The sequence below is a fragment of the Poecile atricapillus genome, chromosome 5 (assembly GCF_030490865.1).
Source record: "Poecile atricapillus isolate bPoeAtr1 chromosome 5, bPoeAtr1.hap1, whole genome shotgun sequence".
NCBI classification, from domain to species: domain Eukaryota; kingdom Metazoa; phylum Chordata; class Aves; order Passeriformes; family Paridae; genus Poecile; species Poecile atricapillus.
In genome coordinates this window covers 9,667,447-9,694,492 of record NC_081253.1, presented here as the reverse complement: position 1 = coordinate 9,694,492, position 27,046 = coordinate 9,667,447, and the positions used below count along the sequence as shown (strand labels likewise).

General features: G+C 44.6%; 2 protein-coding genes across 2 annotated transcripts in view; both read left to right on the top strand.

The window, feature by feature from the left end:
• KALRN (kalirin RhoGEF kinase) overlaps positions 1–15,850 on the top strand; it is a 473,821-nt gene extending 457,971 nt beyond the window's left edge. Inside the window, exons 52-60 of the mRNA XM_058840643.1 lie at positions 1,602–1,629; positions 2,067–2,238; positions 4,360–4,481; positions 5,574–5,705; positions 7,381–7,545; positions 8,421–8,499; positions 9,628–9,828; positions 10,497–10,635; positions 12,744–15,850. Coding sequence (XP_058696626.1) covers positions 1,602–1,629; positions 2,067–2,238; positions 4,360–4,481; positions 5,574–5,705; positions 7,381–7,545; positions 8,421–8,499; positions 9,628–9,828; positions 10,497–10,635; positions 12,744–13,289 — 1,584 coding nt within the window. The 3' untranslated portion in view covers positions 13,290–15,850. The remainder of the gene's footprint in view (positions 1–1,601; positions 1,630–2,066; positions 2,239–4,359; positions 4,482–5,573; positions 5,706–7,380; positions 7,546–8,420; positions 8,500–9,627; positions 9,829–10,496; positions 10,636–12,743) is intronic.
• Positions 15,851–19,009: 3,159 nt separating this feature from the next.
• UMPS (uridine monophosphate synthetase) lies at positions 19,010–24,516 on the top strand. The gene is made up of 6 exons (XM_058840357.1): positions 19,010–19,180; positions 19,358–19,511; positions 20,828–21,496; positions 22,174–22,349; positions 22,861–22,975; positions 23,752–24,516. The coding sequence occupies exons 1-6, from the start codon at positions 19,031–19,033 to the stop codon at positions 23,931–23,933; spliced, it is 1,446 nt and encodes a 481-aa protein (XP_058696340.1). The 5' UTR covers positions 19,010–19,030; the 3' UTR covers positions 23,934–24,516.
• Positions 24,517–27,046: the final 2,530 nt, after the last annotated feature.

Genomic DNA, 27,046 nt, shown 5'->3' with positions numbered 1-27,046 from the left:
TGGGGTTGCTCAGCTGAAAAGTGATGGTGTCTGTGAGTGAAAGTGGCGATGGTTATGGTTATTCACAAAACAGCTTTTTCTTCCTTTGCTGTGTTGTGTGAAAGATACAACTAAATCACAAAGAGCCATCTCTCTTTTTTTTTACATGCACAGACAGGACAGAGGATGTTTTCCATCCAGTGCCCCATTGTGCCACAATTTCTTCCTGTCTGCAGTGTCCAGGGGGCTGTGTGTGGGTCCTGGACCCAGTGGGGCAGCAGTTGCTGCTCCCCGAGCCCCTGGGCTGGCAGGTCCATGTGCTGGTGGTGGCAGTGCCCAGCTGCACCCTTCAGAGGGGCTCTGTGCTTTCCATGTTATGCCTGGTTCATCTGGGTTTTGTGGTGCTGCCAGGGGAAAACAGACCCTGAGGTCTCAGTCTGGGGCTATAAAGAAAGGCTATGAAACCAAAATGAACCTGAATGTGCCCGAACACCTCCTTGATTGGCACCCTGAGCCATCGACCTTGGGAAACTATTTATAAAGCCAAAATGTAAATATAAATCTTGAAGATGTATCTACTTTATTTTGAAGGGTTATTGCTTCTGTTTTGTGGCCTGGTTTCTGAGCCTCTGCAAAAACTTCCTATCAGTTTTGGCAGACCATGAATTAGGTCACTGCTTCACTGGCATCTTCCAAAATAGCTCTGAAATAAATAGTAAGATATTTAAGGTGAGATAAACCACATTGGTGTTTATGGTGCTTGAACATGAAATTATTAGATTGAATTTGAATAACAAGGCCTTATGAGATTATTTAGAACAGTTAATGAGGCTAGAACCTCTATGCTATTGTACAACACAATGTAGTTAGCATCGATTCTGTAAGAACTCAGTGGCATTGTCTTTGCTTTTTCCACCTTTGCTTCCAGAGTTACATTGGCACACAGAGACCACAGAGTAACAGTAGCTTTTCAAGTCTTTGCTGACTTGGTCAATTAACTAGTTAGATAAAATAACCCCTAGATATACAAACCTTTCAAGCTGGAAAGTTTCCAGCAGTCCAATTAAATGAGTGAATTTTCACTCATGTTAATAGACCAAGAATTGTTGCAGGACTGATCCTTGACAGTGGGAAAAATGAAGTATTTATGGTCTAGTGCTTTACCTTTTTTCTCCTGAAGTTGAGCACAAGTTAAAAGACATTTCCTCAGACCTGGTTAGTGGCCAGAGTGCTGGTGGCATGCCCCAGGTGTGTGGTGACTGCAGGTGCTGTGTGACACAGGTCTGGAGCTGGACACAGGGGATGCACAAACCACCTCTGGGAAGAGTTAATGGCTTTGTCATTATCACATAGCAAAGAGGAAGCATGTCTACCCTCCTCAGCCTTGGTGCTGTGCCTGTTACATTTGATGCTTTATCAGGGTTCAAGAAGTCATGGCTTTCATTTACCTTCCCACATGTGTTGTCACTAGAGTTTGCTGCACCTGCTGCTTGTAAAAGGTGCTTGTTACCTCTGCAGCACTTTTGTAGTTCTGGTCAGAATCACCACGGGGCCTTGTGAAAACAGATGTCTCTTTGTCACTGTCTAGGAAATAAATGCTTGTATCTCTTTGTATTTTTCAGATAATCAACCCCAATTTCATCCAAGAAGGTGAGTTAAGGACAGCTGTGCTGCAGTTGTGATTTACTCTGGTGCCACAGCATGCTCTGCACTTACCAGCATTTGCAGCAAAGGCTGCTCAGTCCCCAGGCAGAGCGGGCTTCCTGCTGGCTGCTCAGCTCAGACAGCCTGGGGCCACAGGCCAGGCTGAAGCCCCCAAACCTGCCCACTCAAAACCTCATCCACCTGCCAGAGCACAGGGCTGGAGAATGGATGCTCCCTTCTACCTCCTTCTCTGAGCTGCAGACAGCTGGCTTTTACTGGAGGGCATTTTCAACGACATAATCCCAAGACTCCCACCTGTTTGGAACTCAGATCCCATAGTTCATCCTATGATATATTCTCTAGCTTTGTATGACTCTAGACATCCTCACCTGAAGATTAAAAGAGGTGTTGTGTGTGTGTGTCCCCATGGTTTTTTTTTATAGTGGCTCCGGAGTTTCTTGTGCCATTAGTGGACATCACCTGCCTGCTTGGGGACACAGTGATGCTGCAGTGCAAAGTCTGTGGGCGACCCAAACCAACTATAACCTGGAAAGGACCAGACCAAAACATTCTGGACAATGACAACAGCACGGCCACTTACACAGTGTCATCCTGGTAAGGTCCTGCCTGTGGATCCCAACAGAGCTGGTCCTGATGGGCTTGTTACCCTCAAATATGGCACCAGTCTGGCTACAAGACTCATTAGGATGCAGTTAATTAAGCCTGGCATGGCATGGCATGTCAGCATATCAGTGTGGCAAACATTGGCTGGAAAGGGTCAGACTTTGGGGCTGGGGCTGCTGTATTTGTTTCCCAAGCTGATGTTGGGTATATCCACCAAGTGCTGCTGGCAAATGTGAGCTCACTCCAGTTGACTTCCTGAGCCAGCTGCAAGCCAGAAGCCAGAATGTTTACAACCTGTTAGTTTGGCTAGTATTGCCTCTGCTTCTCTGCTTGAGTTTGGTGCCTTAATCAAGGCAGGGCAGAGCAAGCCTTCACCAGTTTGCAATACCCCTATCACTGGGCATTTTCTGATCTTATTGGCAGTGGTGGGGTTGCATTTTTCCTGAGCCTTTCCTCAGCTGTTCCTAAAAGAGCCCACATGTGCTTCTGGGAAGGCTACATCTGGCTGTGTTTGGACAGAAAGGTGCTTGTCATAATGTTCCTGGCTTGGCTAGCAGAGAGGAAAACTATCTTTACAACAAGCACTGGGAAGATTCAGAAGGATCTGGAGTTGAATTCAGGTCAGGTAGCAGCCTGCTGCTGGATGCTCATCTGCAGCTTATATAAGCCAAACTGCAGTGGAAATCTCCAGGAGGCAATCTTTCATTTGAACTTTTCAGCACTTCTGGCTCAGGCTGAAATGAATCCAGGGAGTACAAAGTTACTGAAAGTGAAAAAAGAACAGTAAGAGAGAAGGGATTTTACATATTCAATAAAAAAACCCCTTACATCTGATCAAGAGCTTCCTTCAGAGACCACTGGCTTGTGAAGCTGCCCCAGAGCATCCAAAATTGTCTTTAGCTATTGTTCAGTAGATCTCCTAGTGCCTTATCTTGAGCCTCTGTCTGGGCTTGGGATGGGGGGATATTTCCATACAGGGTTCTGGTTTTCATCACAGTCCTCTTCCTGCTGGCTCCCTGTGCACTATCAGCACTTGTATTGTCTTGTTACTCAAATAATCTTTCCAGTGAAGACACTGCCTGCCAAGCAGAGGCCCAGCAGATCAGTGGCTTTTACAGATCTTGCTGGCACAAGTGTGTGGATTTCAGGGAGAGGGGATATTTCTGTCCTGTTTCAAACCAGCACAGTCAGACCAGCAAAAGCTGCAGAGTCCAGACAGTTATCCCAGCAACCATGTCTGTCTGCAGTACCCAAAAGATTAAGCATTCAAGAACTACCCTACTTTTGCCATCAAGGAAACTTATTGTTAGCTAATCTGGGAATCCAGTACAGCTAAAACAGTTACACAAGCAAAATCCTTTAATTCAGGCCAGCTCCCTCAAATTTCATTTTGCAGACTGAAGTGTGCAAACAGCAGTGACTATGAACAGACCTGCTATAAATTCATGAGACTGCACAGAGCTGTTTATTTTCTCAGATTGGCGCAAAGACTGAGTGTATCTCACGAACTCGGTGCTGTGCTCTTTATCCCTGGCTGCTGTGAGATGTCCAGTCTTCCAACTGGGGCCCTGGCAACAGCATCAGATCAATGCCACATGCTCCAGGAGTGTGAAGTTCCCTAGAAATGTCACCCTGTGTTGTGTGACTGCTTCCTGCATCTGTGGGAAGCCCAGTTTGTCTGGTGTGTGTTGGACTTCACTGCAGAGGCACAGCAGCTCACCATCTCCCATGATTGGAAAGGTCTTCATTGGTAAATCTTTCCAGATATATCAAGTCTAAGCATCCAGCTCTGGACAAGCACAGGCAATGTTCAGCTCCTGGACTGCTTGCTGCTTGAGTGATCCTTCACATCTCTTCCTAGACCACAATAGACATGAGAATTTGCCTGGCAAGCAATTTGGACCAAAGGTTTGCTCAAAGGTTTCATTAACAGCTAAACCCTGACATATGAGGGGATTGTAGTTGGGCACCAAATTGCTGGAGGCATGTTCCTTCAAATGTGTTAACAGGACTCGTGTGCACGTGTGTTTGCAATGAGGCAGGACAGCAGCTATATAAAAACCATTAGCAAGTGAAGCAGTGTTTTATAATTTGGGCTTCCTGCATCTACAGTGACTCAGGAGAGCTCACCTTGAAGATCTGCAACCTGATGCCTCAGGACAGTGGCATCTACACCTGTGTGGCAACCAATGAACATGGAACGGCATCAACCTCTGCAACCATCAAAGTCCAAGGTAGCACATCTGACCTTAACACACAGGATTTTTCCTGTGTGTGGTCCCTTGGGGGCTGGGAATACACAGGAACAGCCCATGCAGAGGCAGCCAGATGTGGAGCTGTGCCAGGTGAATTGAGATGTTAAAAGTCGTACAACCATTCCTCAGCCACAACTCCCACTGATGGCTGAAGGCTTTGCATACTCCTTGTGCTTGATTAATTAATCTGACCATAAATATCACATTTGGGAAATGAAAATGCACTGGCACTGGTTCAGCTCCTGCATCCTGCTCCTAGTGCTGCTTCCCAGGAGCTCAGTAAGGCCAGCCAGGGGAAACTCAGCTCCCTCAGGCAGCCGAGTCCCTGGGGGAATGATGCCCCAACTGACTGCAGGAAGCTCTGGGCTTCAGAATCTGCCTGGAGTGAGAGGGACTGGGATCCAGTGGCATCAACTATCTGCCTCTCCTTCTCTTTAGGGGACAAAGGAGGTGAGAGTAAGATTTAGCCTGGGTGAAACTGTACTTTGGGAATTCAACTTGGAGACATGTCTCCAAGCCTGAATTCTCAGCACTGTAATTACTGACCCATCAAATTGGAATGAATATAGAATAATGAGTTGATGCTTATTGCCTCCAGCTCTGAGAAGGGATTTTTAGCACTAGAGATGAGGTGCCAGCTGTGTTGAAGGGGATGGTCCAGAGATGAATGTCTAACTGGAGAATTACAGATGCAGCAATGTCACGAGCATTTAAAATTTTATTTGTTTGGCCTCACAAACCACCCTAGAGATACAGTTTCCCCAATTTATCCAAGCAAGTCAGTGGCTGCAGTAACTATTCCTCTGCTGAAAGGAGCTCTGAGCAAAGCACAGAAGGATTACTGGTCCTTTGTCAATCTGCTCCCAAGCACACAAAGCACCCTACACACAGAAGAATTCTGAGTACCTTGCTTGTGTCATTTTTGGGCATTCAATGGTAACTGACTCCTCACCTGCTGCTTAGTTAAGCCCCTCTACAAGGTGCAGCTGTCCTGTAGCACCTGATCTTCATAATAAAGCACTAGTAGTTGCTGTTGTGAAACTGGATTTGGTGTTGTTTCTTCTTCCTAAGGTGTGCCAGCTGCCCCAAACCGCCCCATTGCTCAGGAGAGAAGCTGCACCTCTGTGATCCTACGCTGGCTACCCCCAACCAGTACAGGCAATTGCACCATTTCAGGCTACACTGTGGAGTACAGAGAAGAAGGTAAGTGGTGTGAGCTGGCTGTGAGAATGAAAACATTGTAAGTTTCCTTTATGGCGCAACAGGTCCCAAAAGCATTCTTGTCACCACTGTCATGCCACTAATTGTAGCTTACAGATCCCAAAGTCTAAGGCAGAAAGAAGCCCTTCTATCATCCAGTCCAGCCTTTCATATATTACAGACCTTTCTGTTTCCTCTGGTCACTTATGACAGGTAAAGTGTGTTAAACTAAAACGTATCCATCACTAAGGCATATTTTTATCATTTGCATTTTACCACCATCCTTTCTGGTGGGTGCTTCCCAGAAATGCAAAACCAAATTGGCCTCATTATTTTTTTGATCTGGATAAATTTGCAGATCCCTGCAAAGTTTTCAAGCTTACCTCTGAAATCCATTTGGTTTTAAATCAAACCATCCTTTTTCCCTGAAGAATTAGCTATATATTAAATGCACTGTTTTCCCAATATGCACAGGCATGTGCTCTTGAAAAGGGCATTTGAGATTATTCACAACCCTTTTTGCATTCTTTCTGCAAAGGGTCCCTGGGCAGTAAACCTTGCCTTAAATATATGGCCTCTGCTTTTTCCCCTTCATTCTTCAAGAAACCCTACCCCATTTTAGTAAGTGTGTAAATCTAATCACTCCATCATACTAATGCCTAGGACTAGGAAAAGTCCTAGTGAATATCTTCCCTTGACCCACACTGTGCCATCAGTGTGACTGGCATTTTTGTAAAAGAATATAAGCTCCTTTATTAAGAACAACCACCAAAACAAACATCAAAAAATCCCCAGCAGTGTTTTCAGTATTCCTCCCACTTCAAAGGTAAAACTGACTCTTGTAAAAACAACCATGACCTTGTGACCTGGCAATCAGAACTTGTCCACTGGACACACAAAATAATTGGGTCATGGTAAATAATGTAAAGGTAAAAGGCCCTGAGCTTACTAAAATAAGATAAAATGTTATGTATTTTTGAAGAAATCTCCATCTCACAGAGCTCTGTGTTCCAGGGGTCCTTTTCTGTTCTCTGACCCAGTACAGATGAGTAAAACAGATTAGGCAGTGGCTGGGTTTGATAGGAGCAGAAACACATGACAGAATCACACATTTCTTTGCTGCAATTCTGCTGATCTGCAAGCTGCCTGTGTTAAGCCTCAGAAAGCTGGTTCTCCTCCTGCAGCTTTCACCATAGCCACCACATCTTCATCAATCAGCATTGGGATTGCACTCACGCCCTGTCTCAGCTTCATCTCCCTTGCCCATAGTTTTGGGGGTTTTTGCGATATTTCTGCTACTGTTTCTATCATAGCAGAGCTGTCATCAAATCAGCCCTCCACTTCTGTCTTATCACACTGCCCTGAGACATTGCTTATAGCACACAGCCACAGCTATAGTGCTGGAGAGATCAGCTTGTCCCTGGGCTGAGCTTTTTCTGTCATTATCAGCCAACTGAGGGGCATTTCCTTATTTTCTCAATTAGCCAAATAGGAAGGTGGTGGCAACACAAAATAGCTTCCTGTGACCCATTTCTGGTTTAACAGTCTGCTGTAACACTGCCTGTTAAAAACCCTGTAGGTTTTACCCTCCCAGAGTACTACCTAAGTTGGGCAGAGAAAGCTGAGCTCACACAGCGAGTGTTTCCTTCAGCTGCTCTTCTGTCCCTCTGTCCAACAGGCTCACAGGTCTGGCAGCAGTCAGTAGCCTCAACTTTGGACACATACCTTGTCATTGAGGACCTGTCCCCAGGCTGCCAGTACCAGTTCCGAGTGAGTGCCAGCAATCCCTGGGGGATCAGCTTGCCCAGCGACCCGTCCGAGTTCGTGAGGCTCCCCGAGTACGGTGAGTGAGCGCTGCAGGGATGGACCGACGCACACCGGGATCCACCTGTGCTCTGCATGGCTAGTTTTGAGGGGTCCTGATAAAAACAGGGATCCTGAGCCAACTAGAATACAAAAAAAAAAAGCCTGGGAGATGCTCAGAGCCAACTCCTGGACCCAGAAAGGATTTTTGTGTCTTCACCTCCATCCAGGCTCAGAGCCTGCCTCTGCCACAGAGGCTATTGCAGATTCCGAGCACGTCCCTGTTTTCTAGCCCAAGACTATTTCTTGTCTTTATCTCTGCCCAATGGGCTCCATGTCCTGTCTGGTGTCTGTCCTGCCTTTCCAGCAATGCCAGTAGCACCTGCAGCTTCTGCTGGGCAGCCTGTATGGGGGCTGCAATTCCACTTGCAAAACATCCCTCCTTGAGCAATGCAGCTGGAACGGGAATGCTGTGATGGAGGTAATTCCCAAGCGCTCAGGGCTGCAGGAGTTTGGGGCACAGCTCACTCTCAAATGCTGTGACCAGAGCCCACTTTTCCCCATGTTTTAGCAGCCCTGCTGTGTAACTACGTGTGTGACTGGCTTGGACAGCCAGTGCTGGATGGAGCAAGAGCTCACACAGCATAGCTCTACCCCCTGTCTCTGTAGCCCTTTTCAGCCCAAAACTGCAAGGACAGTTGAGTCCCCCTTATCCATACCTTTCCCTGGTGAGCTCTGGCCTTTAGTGGTCCAACCCACTGGAGCTGTGCCTGGGCAGTATGAAACTGGACTCCTAGTGATAATGTTTCCTGTCTTAACAATACAGTCTTGCATAATTTTCAGATATGCTCTTTATAGTCCACAGCAAACTGTATTAACTTTATACCTTCTTGAATGTTCTTTGTTCTCTCAAAGATTCTGCTGCTGATGGTGCCACTATTTCATGGAAGGAAAACTTTGACCTTGCCTATGCAGAGCTGCATGAGATTGGGAGGTAATATTAACCCTGCTTATCACTGCAATAAAACACTCAAACAGTGGCTTGAAGCTTTTTCCTTGGTGAGGAGTTTAGGTTACTTTTGTAGTTAGGGCTGCTCCTTTCAAAGAGCATTGCATATCCGATACTGATGAGAATACTGACTAAATTCTGTTTTCCAAGCTAAGTTCTGATTTGAGAATTGCAGACTGGCAAACTGGTGAGCAATTAGGCAGACAAATCTCTGGCAGCTGGTATCTTCTCTGTCATCTCTGATTTGAGGTCCTGTTTTGAAGTCATGACAATTTACTGGTTCTGGATAAGCTTAACCACAAAGACTGAGTTTGCCAAAACACTTGGGCATGTGGCTTACTTATCTTTGCTGATTGGGAGGGTGAGTTGAACAGAGCCTAAAGAGGAGCAGCACTTATTGTCAGCCCTTGGTGCTCTCCACAGATAACAGATAAGGGACATGCAAATAATTCAGGTTAATGCAATTATTTCATCAGCTCAGATGTCACAGACAATTCTGGGGCTGAAAGGACAGAAGTCCCTCTGGTTCCGTAGAAAACAGGGATGCTATTACTGAGAGCTCAAGTTCAGCACATGGTTTCACTGGGTAGTTTTACTTTCAGGAATGGTACTATGGTCTGTATGAGTTTCCTAAATGCTCTCCTGATAGCTTTTTTCTTAATTTCTTACTGTGTGTCTGAAAAAAATGATAGGCCAGTGATTATATTACAAGGCTTTTCTTTTAGTTGTTTGACAAAGTTTGGTCTCTTTAATAAAGCAGCTGGAGAAGGGAGACCCACAGCTAAAATAAAAGGAGATAGAACCTGTAAAAGTGGCAGCAAATTGAACCCAGGGGAGGTTGTTAGAGAATATCAGTATGGCTGCACAAAGCAAAGTGACACCATTTGCTCTCAGTGTTTGCTAATCCCCAAAGAATCTCTACACTCAGGGTAAGAGATGGAGGGCCTTTGTTGGAAAAGGTTATGAACAACTTGTTAAATCTGATGCCTTGTGAAATATTAATGGGATGAATAAAAAAAAAAAACTTCGAAAATCACTCTGTTATTGTGCTAAAAACTAGGCATGATTTATTCATGAGGCCACCTCATTATTCTGTTTTCTTTATAATTTCAGGGGTCGATTCTCCATAGTAAAGAAATGTGTCCACAAAGCCACCCGGAAAGATGTTGCTGTAAAATTCATTAGTAAAAAAATGAAAAAGAAAGAGCAGGCAGCACATGAAGCAGCTTTGTTACAACACTTACAGCATCCTCAGTACATCACTATCCATGATACCTATGAGTCTCCAACTTCTTACATCTTAGTTTTAGAACTGTAAGTAAGCAGAGCTTGGGTTCAAGTGTCTGGGTAGGAATCACAACCATATTAAAGCCAAGCATAAAGATCACCCTGAGTTCAGCAGGGCAAAGATTTTATTGATTGAGATGTCAAATGAAATAGCCATTTTCTGCAGAGTTTCCACTGCCTTTTCTTTACAGTAAGTAAGATTAAGAGGGAAAAACCGCTTTCTAAAGTATATTGGGCCAATTTGATTGTTTGCTTGTACAGATAAATAAGTTAGGTGGAAAACTTTTATTGGGTTAGTTTTCCCACAGAAAATATTACCAGCTGAAAATGTCAGTGATTTTTTTTTTTCTGCATTATGTAACTAGCTCTATAAATAAATAGATGAATCCAAATAATTAAGAAGTTCTGATTCCAAAGGAATTGTCTCTGTCCATTGAATCCTTAAGCAAATGAGTTTACTTTAAGACTGTTGCTAAATTTGTCAAGAACTGGCAATAACAATTGAGGATTAATCATTCTGCCACTTCCATGGCCTACAGTATCTTGAGATATCATTAAATACTCATCAGATCTTGCATTTTGTTTTCCTCCCTTTTCTAGGTCACAAAGTTTCCATTGTAATTTTGTTTTCAGATACTAAGTGTTCCTAGAGATGCCATGTGATATTTCATGCTCAGGGTTTGGTTTGTTTGTAGGATGGATGATGGTTGTCTCTTAGATTATCTGATGAACCACGATGAACTTATGGAGGAAAAGGTGGCGTTCTATATAAGAGACACAATGGAAGCCTTGCAGTACCTCCACAACTGCAGAGTGGCTCACTTGGACATAAAGGTAGGAACAAATGAGAATGATGTTGTTATTCTGTGCCCTGGAACAGAGAGTTCCCAGCTGTGCAGCCTGGGAGGAGGTGCAGCCTGTACCCCATGGAGATGATCACTAAATGGACAAGCTGCTGGCCAGAGAAAGGATTCACTGACATGCAGTGCCAGGTCTTTGCCCTCACACAAGAAATTCACCTTTTCCCTTGATTCACTGGTTTGTTCCCAAGGGCTTTCTGGATTTAATGAAGGATGTCTGAGAGACAAGAGTGAGATCTCACTAGCACCTGTCTGAAGGGAAACCATGAGTAATTCTATGGAGTATGGTTTGGGCTCACACTGTACCAACTCAGCCACCAACCTTCCTGAGCAGAGCTGGCTCGTGCCAGGCTGGCTGGGGCAAAGGGAAAGGAAAGCCTTACCCTACATTGTGCTGCAGAGCCTGAGAGGGGAACTGCGAGGGAAATACACCCAGGGAAGGGTTCAAAGGAAGAACAAAGGACAAGTGGCACTGTGGAGATGAAATTGGGGTATTCTCTAACGTCACACTAGTACAGCTCGTACCTGCTTTTGTGAGCACACATGGCAGGAGGCACTGTGCTGTCCTGGATTTGGCATTGTACTCTTGTCCTCCCCAGCATCCCAGTTATCCCAGTGACAGAAATAGCCATTCATGGTGTGATCAAGTGCTTCAAGGTTTGTGATCTGTAACATTGATTCTGGTTGCCAGGGATATCAGATAATCTATAACACTTTGCAGACTTAAATGACAATTAAAAATGGGGAATGAGGGATGAATTTAACTTTCCTATATAGTGGACAATCCAGCTTTAAGGAGATTTATTCTCATCTCTCCAAGCCCCAGGCATACCAGATGAACTAATACTTTCTACCCCTACAAAAAATTCCATTTGTACAGGACCTTAAATGAGAATTAGACAAAATACCAAATCAACCTGGTTTCTTTCTATGCAATTGTTTGTATTTTTTTCCCTATTTATATAACTTGTCAAAAAGTAGGTGTTACTTGGAGGTAAGAAACTGCAATGAATTCTCTGTTTGATTATTATATACTTCCCAAAAACAAGGTGGGAAGCTAATTTTCTGTGACCTATTTGCAGTTTCCCTGAATGAGGGATGCTAAATAAAGAGCTTTCTGTTGCTAAGTGGGAAGCAGGAGATGCACTGGCAGTGACAGCAGACCTGTCCATGGACTGTGTTGTCCCAGGATCCTGCTCAAGGATGTGTTGATTTTGTCAACAGAGACTGCACAAGAGAAGAGCAAGTGGAGGACTGGAACAGCCACATTAAGTTAGCTTTATATATATATATATATTTGTATGCCATGAGGCAGCAGTAAAATATGCATGAGGATAAAGGAGAGAAAAAAAGATATAGAAGGGTGCAAGAAGTAAATTCAGAAATCATCTCAGAGCCAACAAAGGAAGGATAATCCATGTTAAATCCCCAGAACAGAGTGTATAGGCAATGCTCAGTATCTCTCACTGAGAGAGAGACATTAAATACTGCGAGCTGCTAAAACAGAGAGAAACCAACAGGGATTAAATGTAATTGCATGCTGGCTTGGAAAGCATGACTGTGTCCTGGTGTGTATAGGGGCACCCTGGCAGCTCCATGTCAACTGTAATGGCACACACCAGTCCCTCCCAGGGTAAGGGGTGCAGAATTGAACATTTACTTCATGAAGAACATTTCTGCTACAAGTTACATATACTTAGCCAGCTGTCATCTGAATAAATGGAATCTCAATAAACTGATCAGATATATATAAGTCCTATTAAAATTTAAAAATCCATCAGTGCTCTTAATCTGAAGAGATTAGTTTGGGAAAATGAACTGTAAGTATTTAGGACAAAGTGCAAAATCCCAGTGTGTTGCCCTAGTGCAAAAGAGGATCTTGTCATTGCAACTGCAGCATTGATCTGAATTTGGAGGAAACAGCAGCTGCATTGGTTCCTTATTATTCACTCTCCTGATCTCTCCCTTGCATATCTCATTAAATGCAAGTTTTTGATTGGCTGTTAAGCCTACATGAATCCTACATATTTTATTTGCAAAAATATAGTTATGATTAAGTTTATATCATTATCTTTTCAACAGCCAGAAAATCTGCTCATTGATTTAAGAATCCCAGTGCCTCGTGTCAAGATCATTGATTTGGAAGATGCAGTCCAGATCACAGGTCACTACCATGTCCACCACCTCCTTGGAAACCCGGAGTTCGCAGCCCCTGAAGTTATCCAAGGCCTTCCCGTGTCCCTGAGCACGGATATCTGGAGCATCGGGGTCCTCACCTACGTCATGTTAAGTGGTGTCTCTCCATTCCTGGATGAAAGCAAAGAGGAGACTTGTATCAACGTGTGCAGAGTGGATTTCAGCTTCCCGCACGAGTACTTCTCCGATGTGAGTCACGCCGCCAGGGATTTCATCAACGTTATCCTCCAGGAAGACTTCAGGAGAAGGCCGACAGCAGCCACTTGTTTACAGCATCCGTGGCTGCAGCCGCACAATGGCAGCTATTCCAAGATCCCACTGGACACCTCCCGCTTGGCTTCCTTCATCGAGCGCCGCAGGCACCAGTACGACGTGCACCCGGTCCCCAGCGTCAAGAGCTTCCTGTTGAGCAGGATGAAGCCGGGCACGTAGTGCCTCCATCCACGGGATCCCACGCTGCTGGTCCCGAGCCAGGAGTGCCGCCGGGAGCACGCGGATCCGTCTGTACATATCCCATGCTGGGTGTTTGCGTTCCACCACTGCAGGGGGGAGTCACTGCGGACCTGGCAATCGGACCAAGGCAAAGGTGGTGACAGCAGCGGGGACACGCTCCGTCTCTCGGGGCACCTGGTATTGGCACATCCACCAGCAAAAAGGGACTGCAGGAAGCAAACACCTACTGGGAATGAGAGCCAAAATTGCAGTTGCCTTAATCTTTGTGAGGCAGCCTTATAAGAAATCCTCTTGATCTTGCTGAGCTGAATTTGAAATGTACAAAAGAATAGGAATAGGATGGGGGGGAGGGGGGTTGGGAGTGAGACCAGGCTGACCTTAGCACGTACTGCAGAACTGGACTGGTCCGTTTTTGCTGAAATCATTGCAAGCCTGCTCCAGATTATCAGTCAGATTTCTCATGCCCCATATGCCCAGATCTGCCATGATTTCAGTGGGGACTTTGCCTGCATAGGACATGCAAGATCAGGCTCCAGTCACTGCTGGATCAGCTCTCATGGTGGCGTGGCTTAGGTACACTCATGTTGCGTGGTAGTGCTCAGACCAAAATCCTCCATTAAGCCCCTCCTTGGGCTTTCTGCTGTGTTAAGTCAGTGTGCAGCACCTTTTGGAGCTACGATTAAGGCAATGAATTCATTGGAGCATACAGCTGGTTCTGATTAAGCACAATGGGACTATGGTGGGTTTTTTAAAAGCATTTTATACACATTGTACAGAAATCTTTTGCAAAACCTGTGCATTGAGAAAAGGCAAAGTCCAATTTTTGCAGTATCTGTAAACTAGATGATGATGGTGATGAAGACAATTTTTTCTATCACAGGTTTTCAGTATACATATATTGTATCATAGATATAAATATATATAAATATAAAGGATCCTGTTCCATTTCTAGCTTCAGAATTGCTTGGCCCAAAGTCCATCTAAACCTTTCTGAGTGCAGTAGGAGTGGTGAGTTCATTCTTGTGCTTACAGCTTGAAAATCGTTTTCAGTGTTTAAAGTATGTCATTTGTTTCATTTCCAAACTTGTAAATAACTTCAGCGACCATTAGCACCTCATAACCAAAGCATTCATGAGGATATTTTTATGTCCAAAGCCTAATTTGTAATAAAAAAAATAATATTCACAATTGAAACATTTCTCTCTTGCAAGCCAAGTTGCAACATCATCATATTGATGTTTGAGTGATGGAACCAGCCTTAGGTATAACCAACATAGGGAGTCTGCAGTGACAAATCAGCAGTTTGTAGGTTGGCCAAATCTTCCTTTCCAGAAATGGGACTGGAAGGGGAAACCAGCTGGAGCTTCCCCATCCTACTGCCACACCACAAAGCTCTACAGCCTTGAGGGGTTATTATCAGAGATTTTTTTCCCCTGGCATGTGGGGACTTTGTCTCGGTGCTGAGTACCATTTGTGTGCCTGTAATGGGAAATGGCAGTTGTTACCAAAGGTTTTCCTAAGGAAAAGGGCTTGATCTGACCACCTGTGCTCATACAGACTTTCTTGTAAGGGAGAGAGTCACATCTCGTTTACCATCTGAGTAACTGCACTGTGAGCCTGCAGGAGCAAGTGCTGTCTCTGCCAGCAGGTGGTGGAGATGCCCTGCAAGGACTATTAAATTCTCAGGGCTCTGATAGCCCTTTTTTGATTCACCTTCAAGCTCCCTTTCACAGTAGGGAGGAGACCTGGCCCTTCTCTTTGTGCTTGCTCTATCACTACACCAGAGTGGTCAGTGTTTTGTTAGTGGAGAAGAGGCACAGCAAAAACCCTCAGCACTCGGCACTGAGTGTGTGCAACAAAGAACAGCCCGTGAGATTGGGAAACCACAGGCAGAAGTGAGCCCAGGTGCCTCAGCAGAGTCAAAAGCAGTTTTGTGAGAGATCTAATGCAGGGAGGGAGTGTGGAAAGGTTTGAAAGAGACAAGTGTTCACAGAAGGTTAAGCTTTTTGAATCATCTAGAACCTATCTCAGTTCCTTTCTAAGGCAGCAGCTGATTTTCTAAGCAATCCAGCAGCACCCCTTAGATAAAAACCAGACTCATCCTGAACAACAGTGCAAAATATGCAATTTCTTAGCAACTGAATACAGACAGCAGTCAAGGGGGGGTCTCTAATTACCACCAGCCTCAGGTACTTTCTCACTACAAGACTGTCTGTAATTCTTCCTTTTTGTCAAAGCTGATTTTTTGTGCTGCGATTGTGCTGCCCTTAAAAAAAATGTTTGTGGAAGTGTGGTCTGTAAAACCCACAGCTTTTATTAGGCCCATGGGTACAGTTTAAGCCACAGGCTTTCTGGTTGGCCTTAATACAAACAAATTTTCATATATCACATGAAATTTGGAGTTATTTAGTATTTTGTTTTCCTACATCCTACATTCATATGTCTAACTACAACAGCAGACACTTTGGATGCACAGGGGGAAAAAGCTGGACTGTTTAATATAATATTTAAGCTTCTCATTGCTATCAAATAAAAGAAAACTCAAAAGGCTGAAAGAGAGAGGATATATGATTAGGTATTGGTGCTCAGATTCAAAAAAGACTCCTTGTTGAGAGAGCTGGAGGGGCTGAAATCTGAAGATGTTGAATGTTCTGGAGTTAAGTTCTTTTGTGGTTTTGTTTTTTCCATATTTGTGTTAGAACACCTCTTCCTGGACTCCATTCTTCTTACAGTCTATTCAGGAATACTTGAACCAGTCAGAACTTCCATATAACATTTGTGATTATCAACTGTTCTTGCTTTTGCCTGAATAATACCCAGTTGGCATGCGATGCTGCCATATGATAAATGCAGAGGAAGTGTCCTGACTTTGCTCTTTCGAAGTCTTTTTAAGCCAACTTGTGGTGCCTCGGCAGATACAATAGGTCCTGTAACTGTTGAAAACTGTAAGTCCATTGTAAAGAGATTTCAGAAGCTCAGTAAGCAGGCCTGGAGTGCACCCGCTGGGTGAGAAGCACCACAGCCAACCCCCTGTGTAGCATTCTCCAGTGAGTGGATTTTTTGGTGCATGAAATATTGTCTGTAACAAACACAGTTTCTCAGTGAGACTCCCCAGAGAATATCTGACCTGAGGGGAAGATTCCACCTGCAGCTGTGTACCACTCAGGGTGTTCCCAAGACAGCTTGAAGGCATGGTGGTAGCTGCACCCTTTATCTTCTCCAGCAGCTTCCAGCCATCCAGGATGACCAACAGGAATACTGACCACAGTGCACCACAAGCTCTGTGTGCAGTGGCACTGTGCACACAGCCACTGCCCTCAGACATCTCCACAGTGCTCTGACCCTGCTCTGCCATCAAAGTGTGGCTCACAGTGTCCCCAGGTGCTGGGTGACAGGGGGGCAAAGGTGCTGGTGACACAGAGCCCAGAGAACGCAGTGACATGGGCTCTCCTTATTTAAGATGGCTTCATGTAATGAATGTGCAATGAGAAATTAACTCGCCTCTCTCTCTGTTCCCCTTGCAGCAGCCAGGCCAGGGCAGGAATTCTGCTGACCAGTGTGAACTGTCAGCCCCCATCAGGTCTTGGGGCACTTGCTGCCCTGTGGGAGGCCCCAGCTACCCCCAAGCTGCCAAGTCCCCTGTGTGTGGTACTACAGGGATGATACACAGCTACTCCAGGGTTGTAGACTTCAGTATTTTAAAGCACTCCAGACTTTGAAATTTATAAAATGTCTCTCTCTTCTCCGTGATATCAACAACTTTCATTTAGTCTTACTGCCCTTTCTTTTTAATCTTTTTGCTTCTAAGTTAATGCTGTGACAAAGTCTGTGCCCTCAACTGACCCCTGAGGCTGTGGCTTCAGTGGAGTTCCTTAACATTTCTGACAATGCCATTAGGCCTTTGCTACAAATACTGTGCATAAAGGCTGAATGCAGAACCACACCTTATAACCTGACTACCTATAACCCTATTTTAATGCCCTTGCAATGAGGGGACTTACTGTGTCAAGTAACCTAGGATAATATGAATTTCAGAGACAGATGTGCACATAAAGGTCTAACACAAAATTTACATGCACAGGGGCTCACCACCTTTTTTTATTCTTTTTCCTTCCACAGCAGAGGTGGATTCTCCTCTAACACAGGGCTTGGGTTTATTTTCAAGCTCATTCACTCGTGTCCCATCAGAAAATGGTGCTTTCCCAAGGAAACAAAATCAAATCCCATTTTACTAGGCTGACTGCACACTGCCATCAAGTGATGTACTCTTGTTCTGGGATCTGTATAGTGCTGAGTGTTTCCATAGCGTCAGGATGCTGAATGTTTGCTGTAACTGTAGTCTTTATTATGGAGCTAGTGAAAAACCAACATCTTCTCTACTCAAGCCATATTTCACCTTCATGTCCAACTTCTGATGCTGGTGCTTTTACTTCTCTTTCTACCAAACTGTTCAACACTGCTCTGCCACTGAGGTCAATTTGCTGATAACTTTTGGAAAGCAAATGCAATAGCAAGTGGAAAAAAAAATAAAAAATAAAATCAATCTCAGACTTATTCACCGAGATAAGAGCAAACAGTTGGAACGTATTGATGCTTTTCAATCCTAGCAACAATCCACTGAAGGAGGAAAAAAGAAACAGTATTGCTAACAGCTCAGCATTTTCAAGGTGCAAAGTAATTCCACAGCCTTAATTATTTCAGTGTATTGCTGGTCTGCCTTAAATGTATCTTGAGTTTTATTGCGGATTTCATTTTGTATGCACACAATGTTGGTTTGTAAAGGCAGGTTTGTAAATATTTCCTTTGTAAGTCTAATCACTCATGTGTACTGTTGTGAGGTGACTACTTGCTGTCCCATGTTGTTGTTACTATACTGCGGTATGTATGATCATCTACAGATGTAGCTTCGACTTGTACATCTCCTGTCCTTGCATTCCCATAAATAGAGTATACTAAAGACTCCGTTTCTGGGCTTTTTTGATTAAATAAAATTATTCAGAGAAGACCGGGTCAGTCTTATTTCACACGTGTGGCATCTTTCTGAGCGAGCCCCTGGAGGCTCGGGACTGGCTGGGGGCATCATCGGGCTCACGTTTTCCGGAGGGATTGTGACCCTGGCCGCACGCACCGAGCGCCCTTTAGGGAATCACCCGCGGGTCCGACCCGGCGAGAAGCCCTCGGGTCACATCAAAACCTCTGCAGCGGCCTTTGCTTCCAGGGGGAATGGGGAGACGAGAGACCTGGGAATCGTGGATGGGGGAACGGGCCCGGGGCAGCAGGGCAGGGATGGCGCAGGGGGCTGCCGCGGCGGGCAGGGGTGCGGGACGGGCCCCGCGGCTTCCCCGGGTGTCTCACGGTGTTCCCCGGGTGTCTCACGGTGTTCCCCGATGTCACACGGTACTCCCCGGGTGTCACACGGTGCTCCCGGGTGTCTCACGGTACTCCCCGGCTGTCTCACGGTGCTCCCCGGGTGTCACACGGTGTCCCCGGGTGCCTCACGGTGTTCCCGGGTGCCTCACGGCGTCCCCGGGTGTCACCCGGTGCTCCCCGGGTGTCACACGGTACTCCCCGGCTGTCTCACGGTGCTCCCCGGGTGTCACCCGGTACTCCCCGAGTGTTACACGGTGTCCCCGGGTGTCTCACGGTGTTCCCGGGTGTTACACGGTGTCCCCGCCCCGAGCCCCTCCCGCTCGCATCATCTCCGTGCGCCGGGCCCGGCCATGGCGGCGGGGCGTGTGGGGGCCGTGGCGGCGGCGCTGAGCGGGGCGGGCGCGCTGCGCTTCGGGCACTTCGTGCTGAAGAGCGGCCGCTCGTCCCCCGTGTACATCGACCTGCGCGGCCTCGTGTCCCACCCGAGCCTCCTCCGGCAGGTGCGGACCGGGAGCCCCGCGCCGGGCCCCGCGTGTGGCCCTGCCCTTGGCGGGGCCCTCACCCTCAGGGCAGCGGGGACCCCGCAGGGTCGGCTCTCAGGCAGAGAGGTTTTCATTGACTTAGCCACGTTCGCGCCAGCCTGGCTCTTAAAAAGCGTTTGGTTTTCCTTTTTCTAGGTTGCAGGACTTCTTTTCCAAGCGGCCCAAGATGCGGGTGTGGAGTACGACTGCGTGTGCGGCGTTCCGTACACGGCGCTGCCGCTGGCCACCATCATCTGCTCGGAAAATCAGGTTCCCATGCTTATACGGAGGAAGGAAGGAAAAGACTACGGTAAAGCTTTCAAATCAAGAGTTTGCAACTTGCCTCGTTTGGGAACTGTATTTATGTAATTTGTGGTTCTTTTGTAAGGCACAGCGTCCCTGTTCCAGTTTAAGGTTACCATTGCAGTTTAAGAACCTGCAGGCCCTTTCCCCCTAAAGCAAACTTCCCACAGCGTCACAGCCTGATCAGCCTCTCCCAGCTGATTGCCGTTTAGGCTTTTAGGCTGCAGCTTTAGTCCTGCTGTAGGAGATTTGGAGTCTCTTGAAGGGTGTTTTCTGTTTATTTGGTTTTGTTTGGGAGAGTTTATTTCTTTTCTTTAGCAATATTTTTTTTACCTTGTTATCCTTGCTGTGGTTCTGGGTTAGTGGCTTCATCCATAAACGAGGATTTGTAACTCAGGTTCTCCAGCGTGCTGAGACCAGAGACACATTCCGCACTCAGACAGAACTTTTTGTGTATTGACACCAAAAGGAACCTTTCTAGTCTCTTCTTCGTATATGTCTCAAACCCCTTTTTCTTCCATTATCCTATGGTCCTGTTATCTGTGAGCCAGGTGAGCAGCAATCCCTTCTCTACTCAATGAGCCATTTATTTGAGTGTGATAAAGGAAGAGAGAGGGCAGACTGGAACGTTAACCTGCCATATAACTGGATTTCTACGCATCCTCTTCCAACAGCGTGTAATTAGAAAGTGCACTTGTCAAAACTAAATGCTACTCCTGTGTCAGGCAGTGGGCCAGGCATGGAAACATTTGCTGTTCCTTCTTGTGAAGCACAAGCCAGTTGTGACAGCGATTAACTGCCCCTGGGAAAGCCAGGGATCCTTTGTCGTTGCCCCCTAGGAGGCCTTCCATGGATGTGTGCCTGTTGTTAGTTAGGACAAAGGCACTTGAGGCTTTACTCCTAATTGTTCTAACTGGCATTTTAAGCACACAGTGCTGCCTGTGGAAAACGGGACATGCTGAAGAGTGCCAATAACTTGGCTGCCTTAAAGATGTTTTAAATAATGAGAGAGTAATTTTGTAAGTCTGACCTTTCAAGTCATGACAGTATTTAAGTGAAGTCATCTTATTCAGACATTTGAATTTGTGCTGTTAACAGTGTGTCAGTTTTGTTATGGAATATAACTTCTGGAAACATAAAGTAGTGTTCTATCAGCTTGGAGAAGTAACAGTCTTTATGAGCTGAATTACACATCAATGAGTGAGCTGTGGTAAGAACTGTGATAAGTGGTATCATCTAATAAAGTTTTGATACTCTTAAGGGCTTTTTTGTGTCATCCAACATTTCTTAATTTGGTGAAGCGTTTGCTTTTTATTTTTTCAGGTACTAAGCGGATGGTAGAAGGCACCATTAATCCAGGAGAGACATGCCTGATCATTGAGGATGTGGTAACAAGTGGATCCAGTGTGCTGGAAACTGCAGAAGCTCTTCAGAAAGAAGGATTAAAAGTCACAGATGCCATAGTGCTGTTGGACAGGGAGCAGGGTGGGAAGGCCAGGCTAGAGGAACATGGAATCCGCCTGCACTCTGTGTGCACCTTGTCTGAGGTGCTGGAGATTCTCCAGCAGCAGGGAAAAGTGGCTGCTGAGATGGTTGAAAAGGTGAAGAAGTTCATTGAGGGAAATGTGTTTGAGGCAGTGGTTCAGAATGGTGCTGCTCCTGTGAAGAGACTCTGCAAGGAGCTGAGCTTCAGCACTCGTGCCCAGCTGCCAGGGGTGCATCCTATTGCAGCCAGGCTTCTCATGCTCATGGAAAAGAAGCAAACAAACTTGTGCCTTTCTGCTGATGTCACCAGCCCCAAGGAGCTGCTGCAGCTAGCTGCCACACTGGGCCCCAGCATCTGTATCCTGAAGACTCATATAGACATCTTGAATGATTTCACCCAAGACGTAGTAAAGGAGTTGAGAACACTCGCAGATCAACATGAATTCTTGATTTTTGAAGACAGGAAATTTGCAGATATTGGAAACACAGTGAAACATCAGTATGAAGGTGATTATCATCAACCTGGATTTACTATAACTTTGCCTCTGGTGTGTGTAACTGCAGTACTGGCACAGGTTTCCAGGAGAGACCCTGGAATCTCCAGCCTTGGGAAATACTCAAGGGGATGAGACCCTGAGCAATCTGACCTAGCGCTGAAGTTAACCCTGCTGAGAGGGCATGACCTCCTGAGGTCCCTTCCAACCTAAACCTTTTTATCAATCTATGGTTGTGTTCAGTAAGTACTTCTGAGTTGTGTGCCATGAGAAACTGCTGCCTGCTATTACTGTAGTGCTTGTGTGCCCAGCATGGCTTTCCTTTGATACTCCATCTGCAGCTGTAGAGCTGCTGTTCTCCTGATCCTTATGTCCCTTGTGACCTGCATGCTGTCTGGGAAGATAGCACCTGTGACAGTGGATTTCTGGGCTACCATAAATGTCTCAGTAAATATTAAAGGTGACACACTAACAAGTGTTTGTGAAAAGTAAACTGAGAGGTTACACCTCGTGGTTAGGCAGCTGACGGAACAGTCTGATGAGACTGAACTTGTAACTGTCAAGCTTCAGCAGTAAAACTGTCTTATAAATATGTGAGTGATTAAGTGTGCAGCTGTTTTTGTCTAACTTGTGCTTCTTGTTTAACACATTGATGACTCTTTGCCTGTGTCTTCCTGCCCATGTTCTCAGGTGGTGTGTTCAGAATCGCATCCTGGGCAGACATCATCAATGCCCACGTGGTTCCAGGCTCTGGAGTTGTGAAAGGTCTGAAGGAAGTAGGGCTTCCTCTCCATCGTGGCTGTCTCCTGGTGGCAGAGATGAGTTCCCAGGGGTCCCTTGCAACGGGTGAATACACAAAAGCTGCAGTAAGTGGGCAGTCTTGTGTCAGGTTAAAAGCTTGTAAAGTGTGACAGGGAGGTTTTATGTGTTTCTAATATTTGCGCTTCCAAAAGTCCCTCCAGCTCTAACTATTACAGGTGTTTGTCTTTGCCTTGGAGACTCAGGAATATGACTGTGTGGTGTTTAAAGGTTGCAGCTGTAAGCCAGTGATGTGAGGTGGTCAGAGTTCACACTTGGAATTCTAATACACATGCCAGGTTTGCTGTTAGCAACCCCCCTTCTTTTTTTCTTTCTTTCTTTAAGCATTTAATTTCTAATTAGTTTAAATTAATTAATGGTATTATTTAAAACATAGAAAGAAACAAAATATTCACTTTCCTGCCAGAGGGAAGGAGCGACTTTACATTGGGAAATCAAGAGGTGTTTCATAGCCCTGCCTTGCACAGCTTAAAGCGTCAGAGGGTGGATGAGAAACAGATTGCTAGGCCAGCTGAGTTTTAAGTATATCATTTGTAATTGTTCACTGATCTTTTTCAGGTACAGATGGCTGAAGACAACTCAGATTTCGTTTTTGGATTTATATGTGGATCTAGAGTTAGTAACAAACCAGAATTTCTCCACTTAACCCCCGGAGTGCAGCTGCAAACTGGAGGTAACTTTTTAAAAAATATTTTTAGTCTCTAACTATAGAAGTGGTCTAGTCTCCAGTGAAAAAGTGGCTTCTGCAGAGGGTTTGAATGCTGATTCTCAGCTGGGAGGAGTCTGTTTCCCACTAAGGGCTGTCTCCCGTGTTTCTGGGTATGCTAATTCCTTTCTTGGGAGCTCTGGAAAGCAGTGAGCAGGCTATGCAACCTTTTTTCTTGTTTTGAGGTCTGTGCATACCTTAGAGCACATTCCTGAAAACATGTAAAATGTCTTTAGATAGGTGTTAGATTAGATGTAAAACTATTCAGTAATTATAACAAATAGAGAAGTCCAGTTGAAACACTTGGTGTTGATATAGGTGCAATATCAATGAATTGAAAGTCTTGTGTTGACTAAAGTGATTATCACTGAAGCAGATAGAAGAGATATGTTTCTCTTCAATACTTAATTCTTATGAGACCTGAACTGAAATCACAAGTTTTTGCCATAATGTTTAGGGGTTTTGCCTGTTCTAAGAAGGCTGAAGCTTATTTTAGTAAACCTGATTGATGCTTCTTTAAGTAACTGTTCCATCTATAGTGACTGGTAAAACCATGAAAAAGAAGGGTGCTGGCTGTCAGATTTGATCTGTGTTTTTTGGTTGGCAATGCAATTTCTAGTTATGTTTGTGGATTGTTAGGATGAGAGCTGGGACAGGGGACCTGTTTTGTGTTCCAGCACCTCTGAAAGTTTCTAGTACATGCAGTTTTGTACAAAAAACCAAAAATGGTGTCTGCATTTCAGGTGATAACCTTGGGCAAAAGTACCTAAGCCCCAAGGAAGTTATTGGTGAAAGAGGCTCTGATATCATTATTGTGGGACGTGGCATCTTGGCAGCTTCAGACCGTCTCCAAGAAGCAGAGAAGTACAGGAAGGCAGCGTGGGAGAGCTACATGAGCAGGCTTGGTGTCCCTGCAGAAGATTGAAAACCAAACACTGTCCTAGCCAGGAAGCAAAGCTGATGGAGCTGCAATCCTCATCAGGGGTCCAGTTAAATACATAGACACTTCAGCCTGTAGAAAACTGCCCTTTTGGAGAAAAATCTATTACAAAGTTGTTTTAATTGTACACACAGAGGTCAAATTGTACTTGCCATTGTTTGTTTTTTTTTTTGATATTTGAATGTAAGAACCCAAAACTTCACACCTATTTTTTTAGTCTTAGTAGGCTTTCTTATTTGAAAAACGTTGCACAACACACTCCAAGGGTATTTTGTTGGCTGTTGTTGGCTTTGTTTCTTTTCCCCGCCCTCAAATTTCTCATGGCTGTGGAAATGGTATTTTGTTATGTTCTTAAACTTCACCTGCACACTTGATGTGCTGCCCCACCTTCACAGGTTTCTTCAGCTCTCCTGTTTCCAAGGAGCAAGTGCAGGTTTTAATGCCACACTGTGAAATTGAATTATGTGGTGTTTAATAAATACTTTTTTGCTACCATTTTCCTTTTCACTGGCTCTATGTATTTGTTCTGTGGCAGAAGTATAATAAAGTCATTCTGATGTGTCTGTGAGTGCAGGAGTTGCTCGTGATTCTGTTTACAGAATTTGTCAGAGCAGTTAGTTGTGTGCTTAACTACAGTGGAGCTGTTGATTCCTCTAATATGAAATAAAAATATACTTTATTAGACTTTTTGTGACAATAGCTAGAATACTTGCAGGCTTTATTTTTCACTGTACATGGTGAAAAAGGAGAAATATAAATATCTTGCATGATTTTTGATAATAAAGTATGGAATAACCTTAAGTGTATCTAGTATGTGTGTGGTGCAAATAGCAATGAAAATTTTTTTGATCAAGAAGTCAAAAACGAGTGGTGATGCAGTTCTGGACTGTTGCTGTTCCAGAGCACACAGAAGACTGGGTCCTTTTGTTAATAACTAGGAACAACTGTATTTAGTGAGGTTTTTGTCATTAGTGCTGGACTCTTCACCAGATCTTTGAAAATAGGAGATTGGGGGGTGCTTTTTTTGGTTGGTTTAATTTATGCAGGACATCTAAGACCAAGGGACACAGGTTGGGGTCTGAGGGCTTTGCTTTATGCCTTGTGTTTTAGTGACCCTGTGCTCTGTTTCATAACTCAACTGCTTGTGGTGCTGAAGATGTTGTGGAGAGAATGTTAGAACGTTGTGTGTGTTATTTTTCTTGGGGCTACCAATTGCTTCAGTAGGATTATGTATCATAATTCACACCTGGAGAATTCCACCCTGTGGAAGATGGAACTTGTTGATTATGAAGTGGGTATCCTGTTCAGACACTCTGCAACAGTCAGTGAGATGGGCTATGTCACATCAGCTTCTAAGAACTTCCAGTCCTTCAGAGTGAACAGGATTTTTTTTGATGTCTCAGGATCTCTTGGCCTTGAGGCTTGTAGCAGAAACAAGACTTTCTCCCTTAAACCTTTTTGCAGAAAATTACCTTTTCCACCAGAGGGAGCTGAGACTCTATTTTTGGGGAGTGTTGACACTGCCGTTTTTACAGCTTCCAGTAATTTCCAACTCTAGATAATCCTCAGAATGAAAATGTCTGGTTTTTAACAAGTTACACCCTTGCTGTTGGGTATATTTAAAACATTCAAATGTCATTCGAACATTTAAAACAGTATTCTAAAACTCATTTAAATCAGAAAGCTGCCTCAGGCTGAAGCTCAGCACAGTGTGTTGTTGTGGTCTCGCTGTTACAGAACAAGCAGAATTTCATGAGTTCAGTATTTTCCACTAACCCTGCTGAATCGTGTTTAAGCATGTGGCTGACAGCTGTGGAGACAAATCCCTGAGCAGGCTCTTTGGAGAGTGAGTTTATCAGGCCTCTAGCTTAAAAAATAGCGACTGGATTTGGAAAGATGAATGGGATCTAATATCTAGTCACTTTTAGAGGGTACATGCAACTCACTTTCTTTACAAAGCAAGTTCTGAGGAATGGATCAGTTGGGAAACTTCATGCCACAGTCCTTCTTTGTGCCCTCCAGAAAGAGCTGTGTTCTGGCACTTCATGTAACACCAGTGCCGCAGACATTTCAATTAGTAAAACAAAAACCTGCTACCTCCTATATGCATTCTTCTGTCAGAATGATTACAGTAAACAAGTGTGTGCACTTCCTTTGAGGCACCTGAAAGTGATTAAAAATCCATTTCAAATTAAGAACAAATGTTAATTTCCTTGCTTGCCCCTGCTGCTCACATTCATCTCACAGTCCCTGCTGTTGGTCCCAACTGCTCCTAACATGGGAACTAGGTCACAATTTACAAAACTCATTTGCATCATAATATATGAATCTGAAACTCTTGCAGTTCATTCTGTGATCTGATTGAGCCTGTGGTAGAGGCATAAGGCTATATATAAAATTTTCAGTTTAATGTTAACTGGCAAGTAGGCATTTATATGAAATTGTGATCCTTACCCACTCTGGAGTATGGAGTGAAAGGAAATAACTCTTTTCATAGTGAAATAAGACTGTAGCCAAGCGTTGCTAGTGCTTGAAACAGAAAGCTGCATGACTTGCTGCTATTTCTGAGCAGCAATTCCTGAGAACTCTGAGACCAGCACAAACTGGAGCCACTAAGGAATTGTTAGGTAGCAGTTGATATTTGTGTGTAAAGTCCACTCTGTGTCTCAGACAAAGATTGGGTATCTGTGTCTAGAGAACCCAGCTAGGACACTTAAATCAGTATAGCTGCATAAGTACACTGCTTTACTCAGACATAAAATTCTTGCAAAATCTTGATAAACCTTGTGCTGAATTAAAACCAGCCAAGTTAAACCAGCATTGTCCTTAAAAGTATTATTTGTATGCCACAGTATCAACATTGCTTTATTATTGGTTAACTGACAGGTCATATTATATTTTCCATAGCCTGGTCTATGAAAATTTATTTGAAACATAATCCCAGAAAAATAACTGAATCACTTCCCTTTAAGTTTGTGTGGAAAGCTTGTTGCTGTGGATTTTTTTAGTAAGAGACACAAACATTGCATTTAGAGAATAGCACCAAAGGAATGTGAAACACCCAGAGGAAGTTTGTTTTCAGATCTGACTTTTGGACG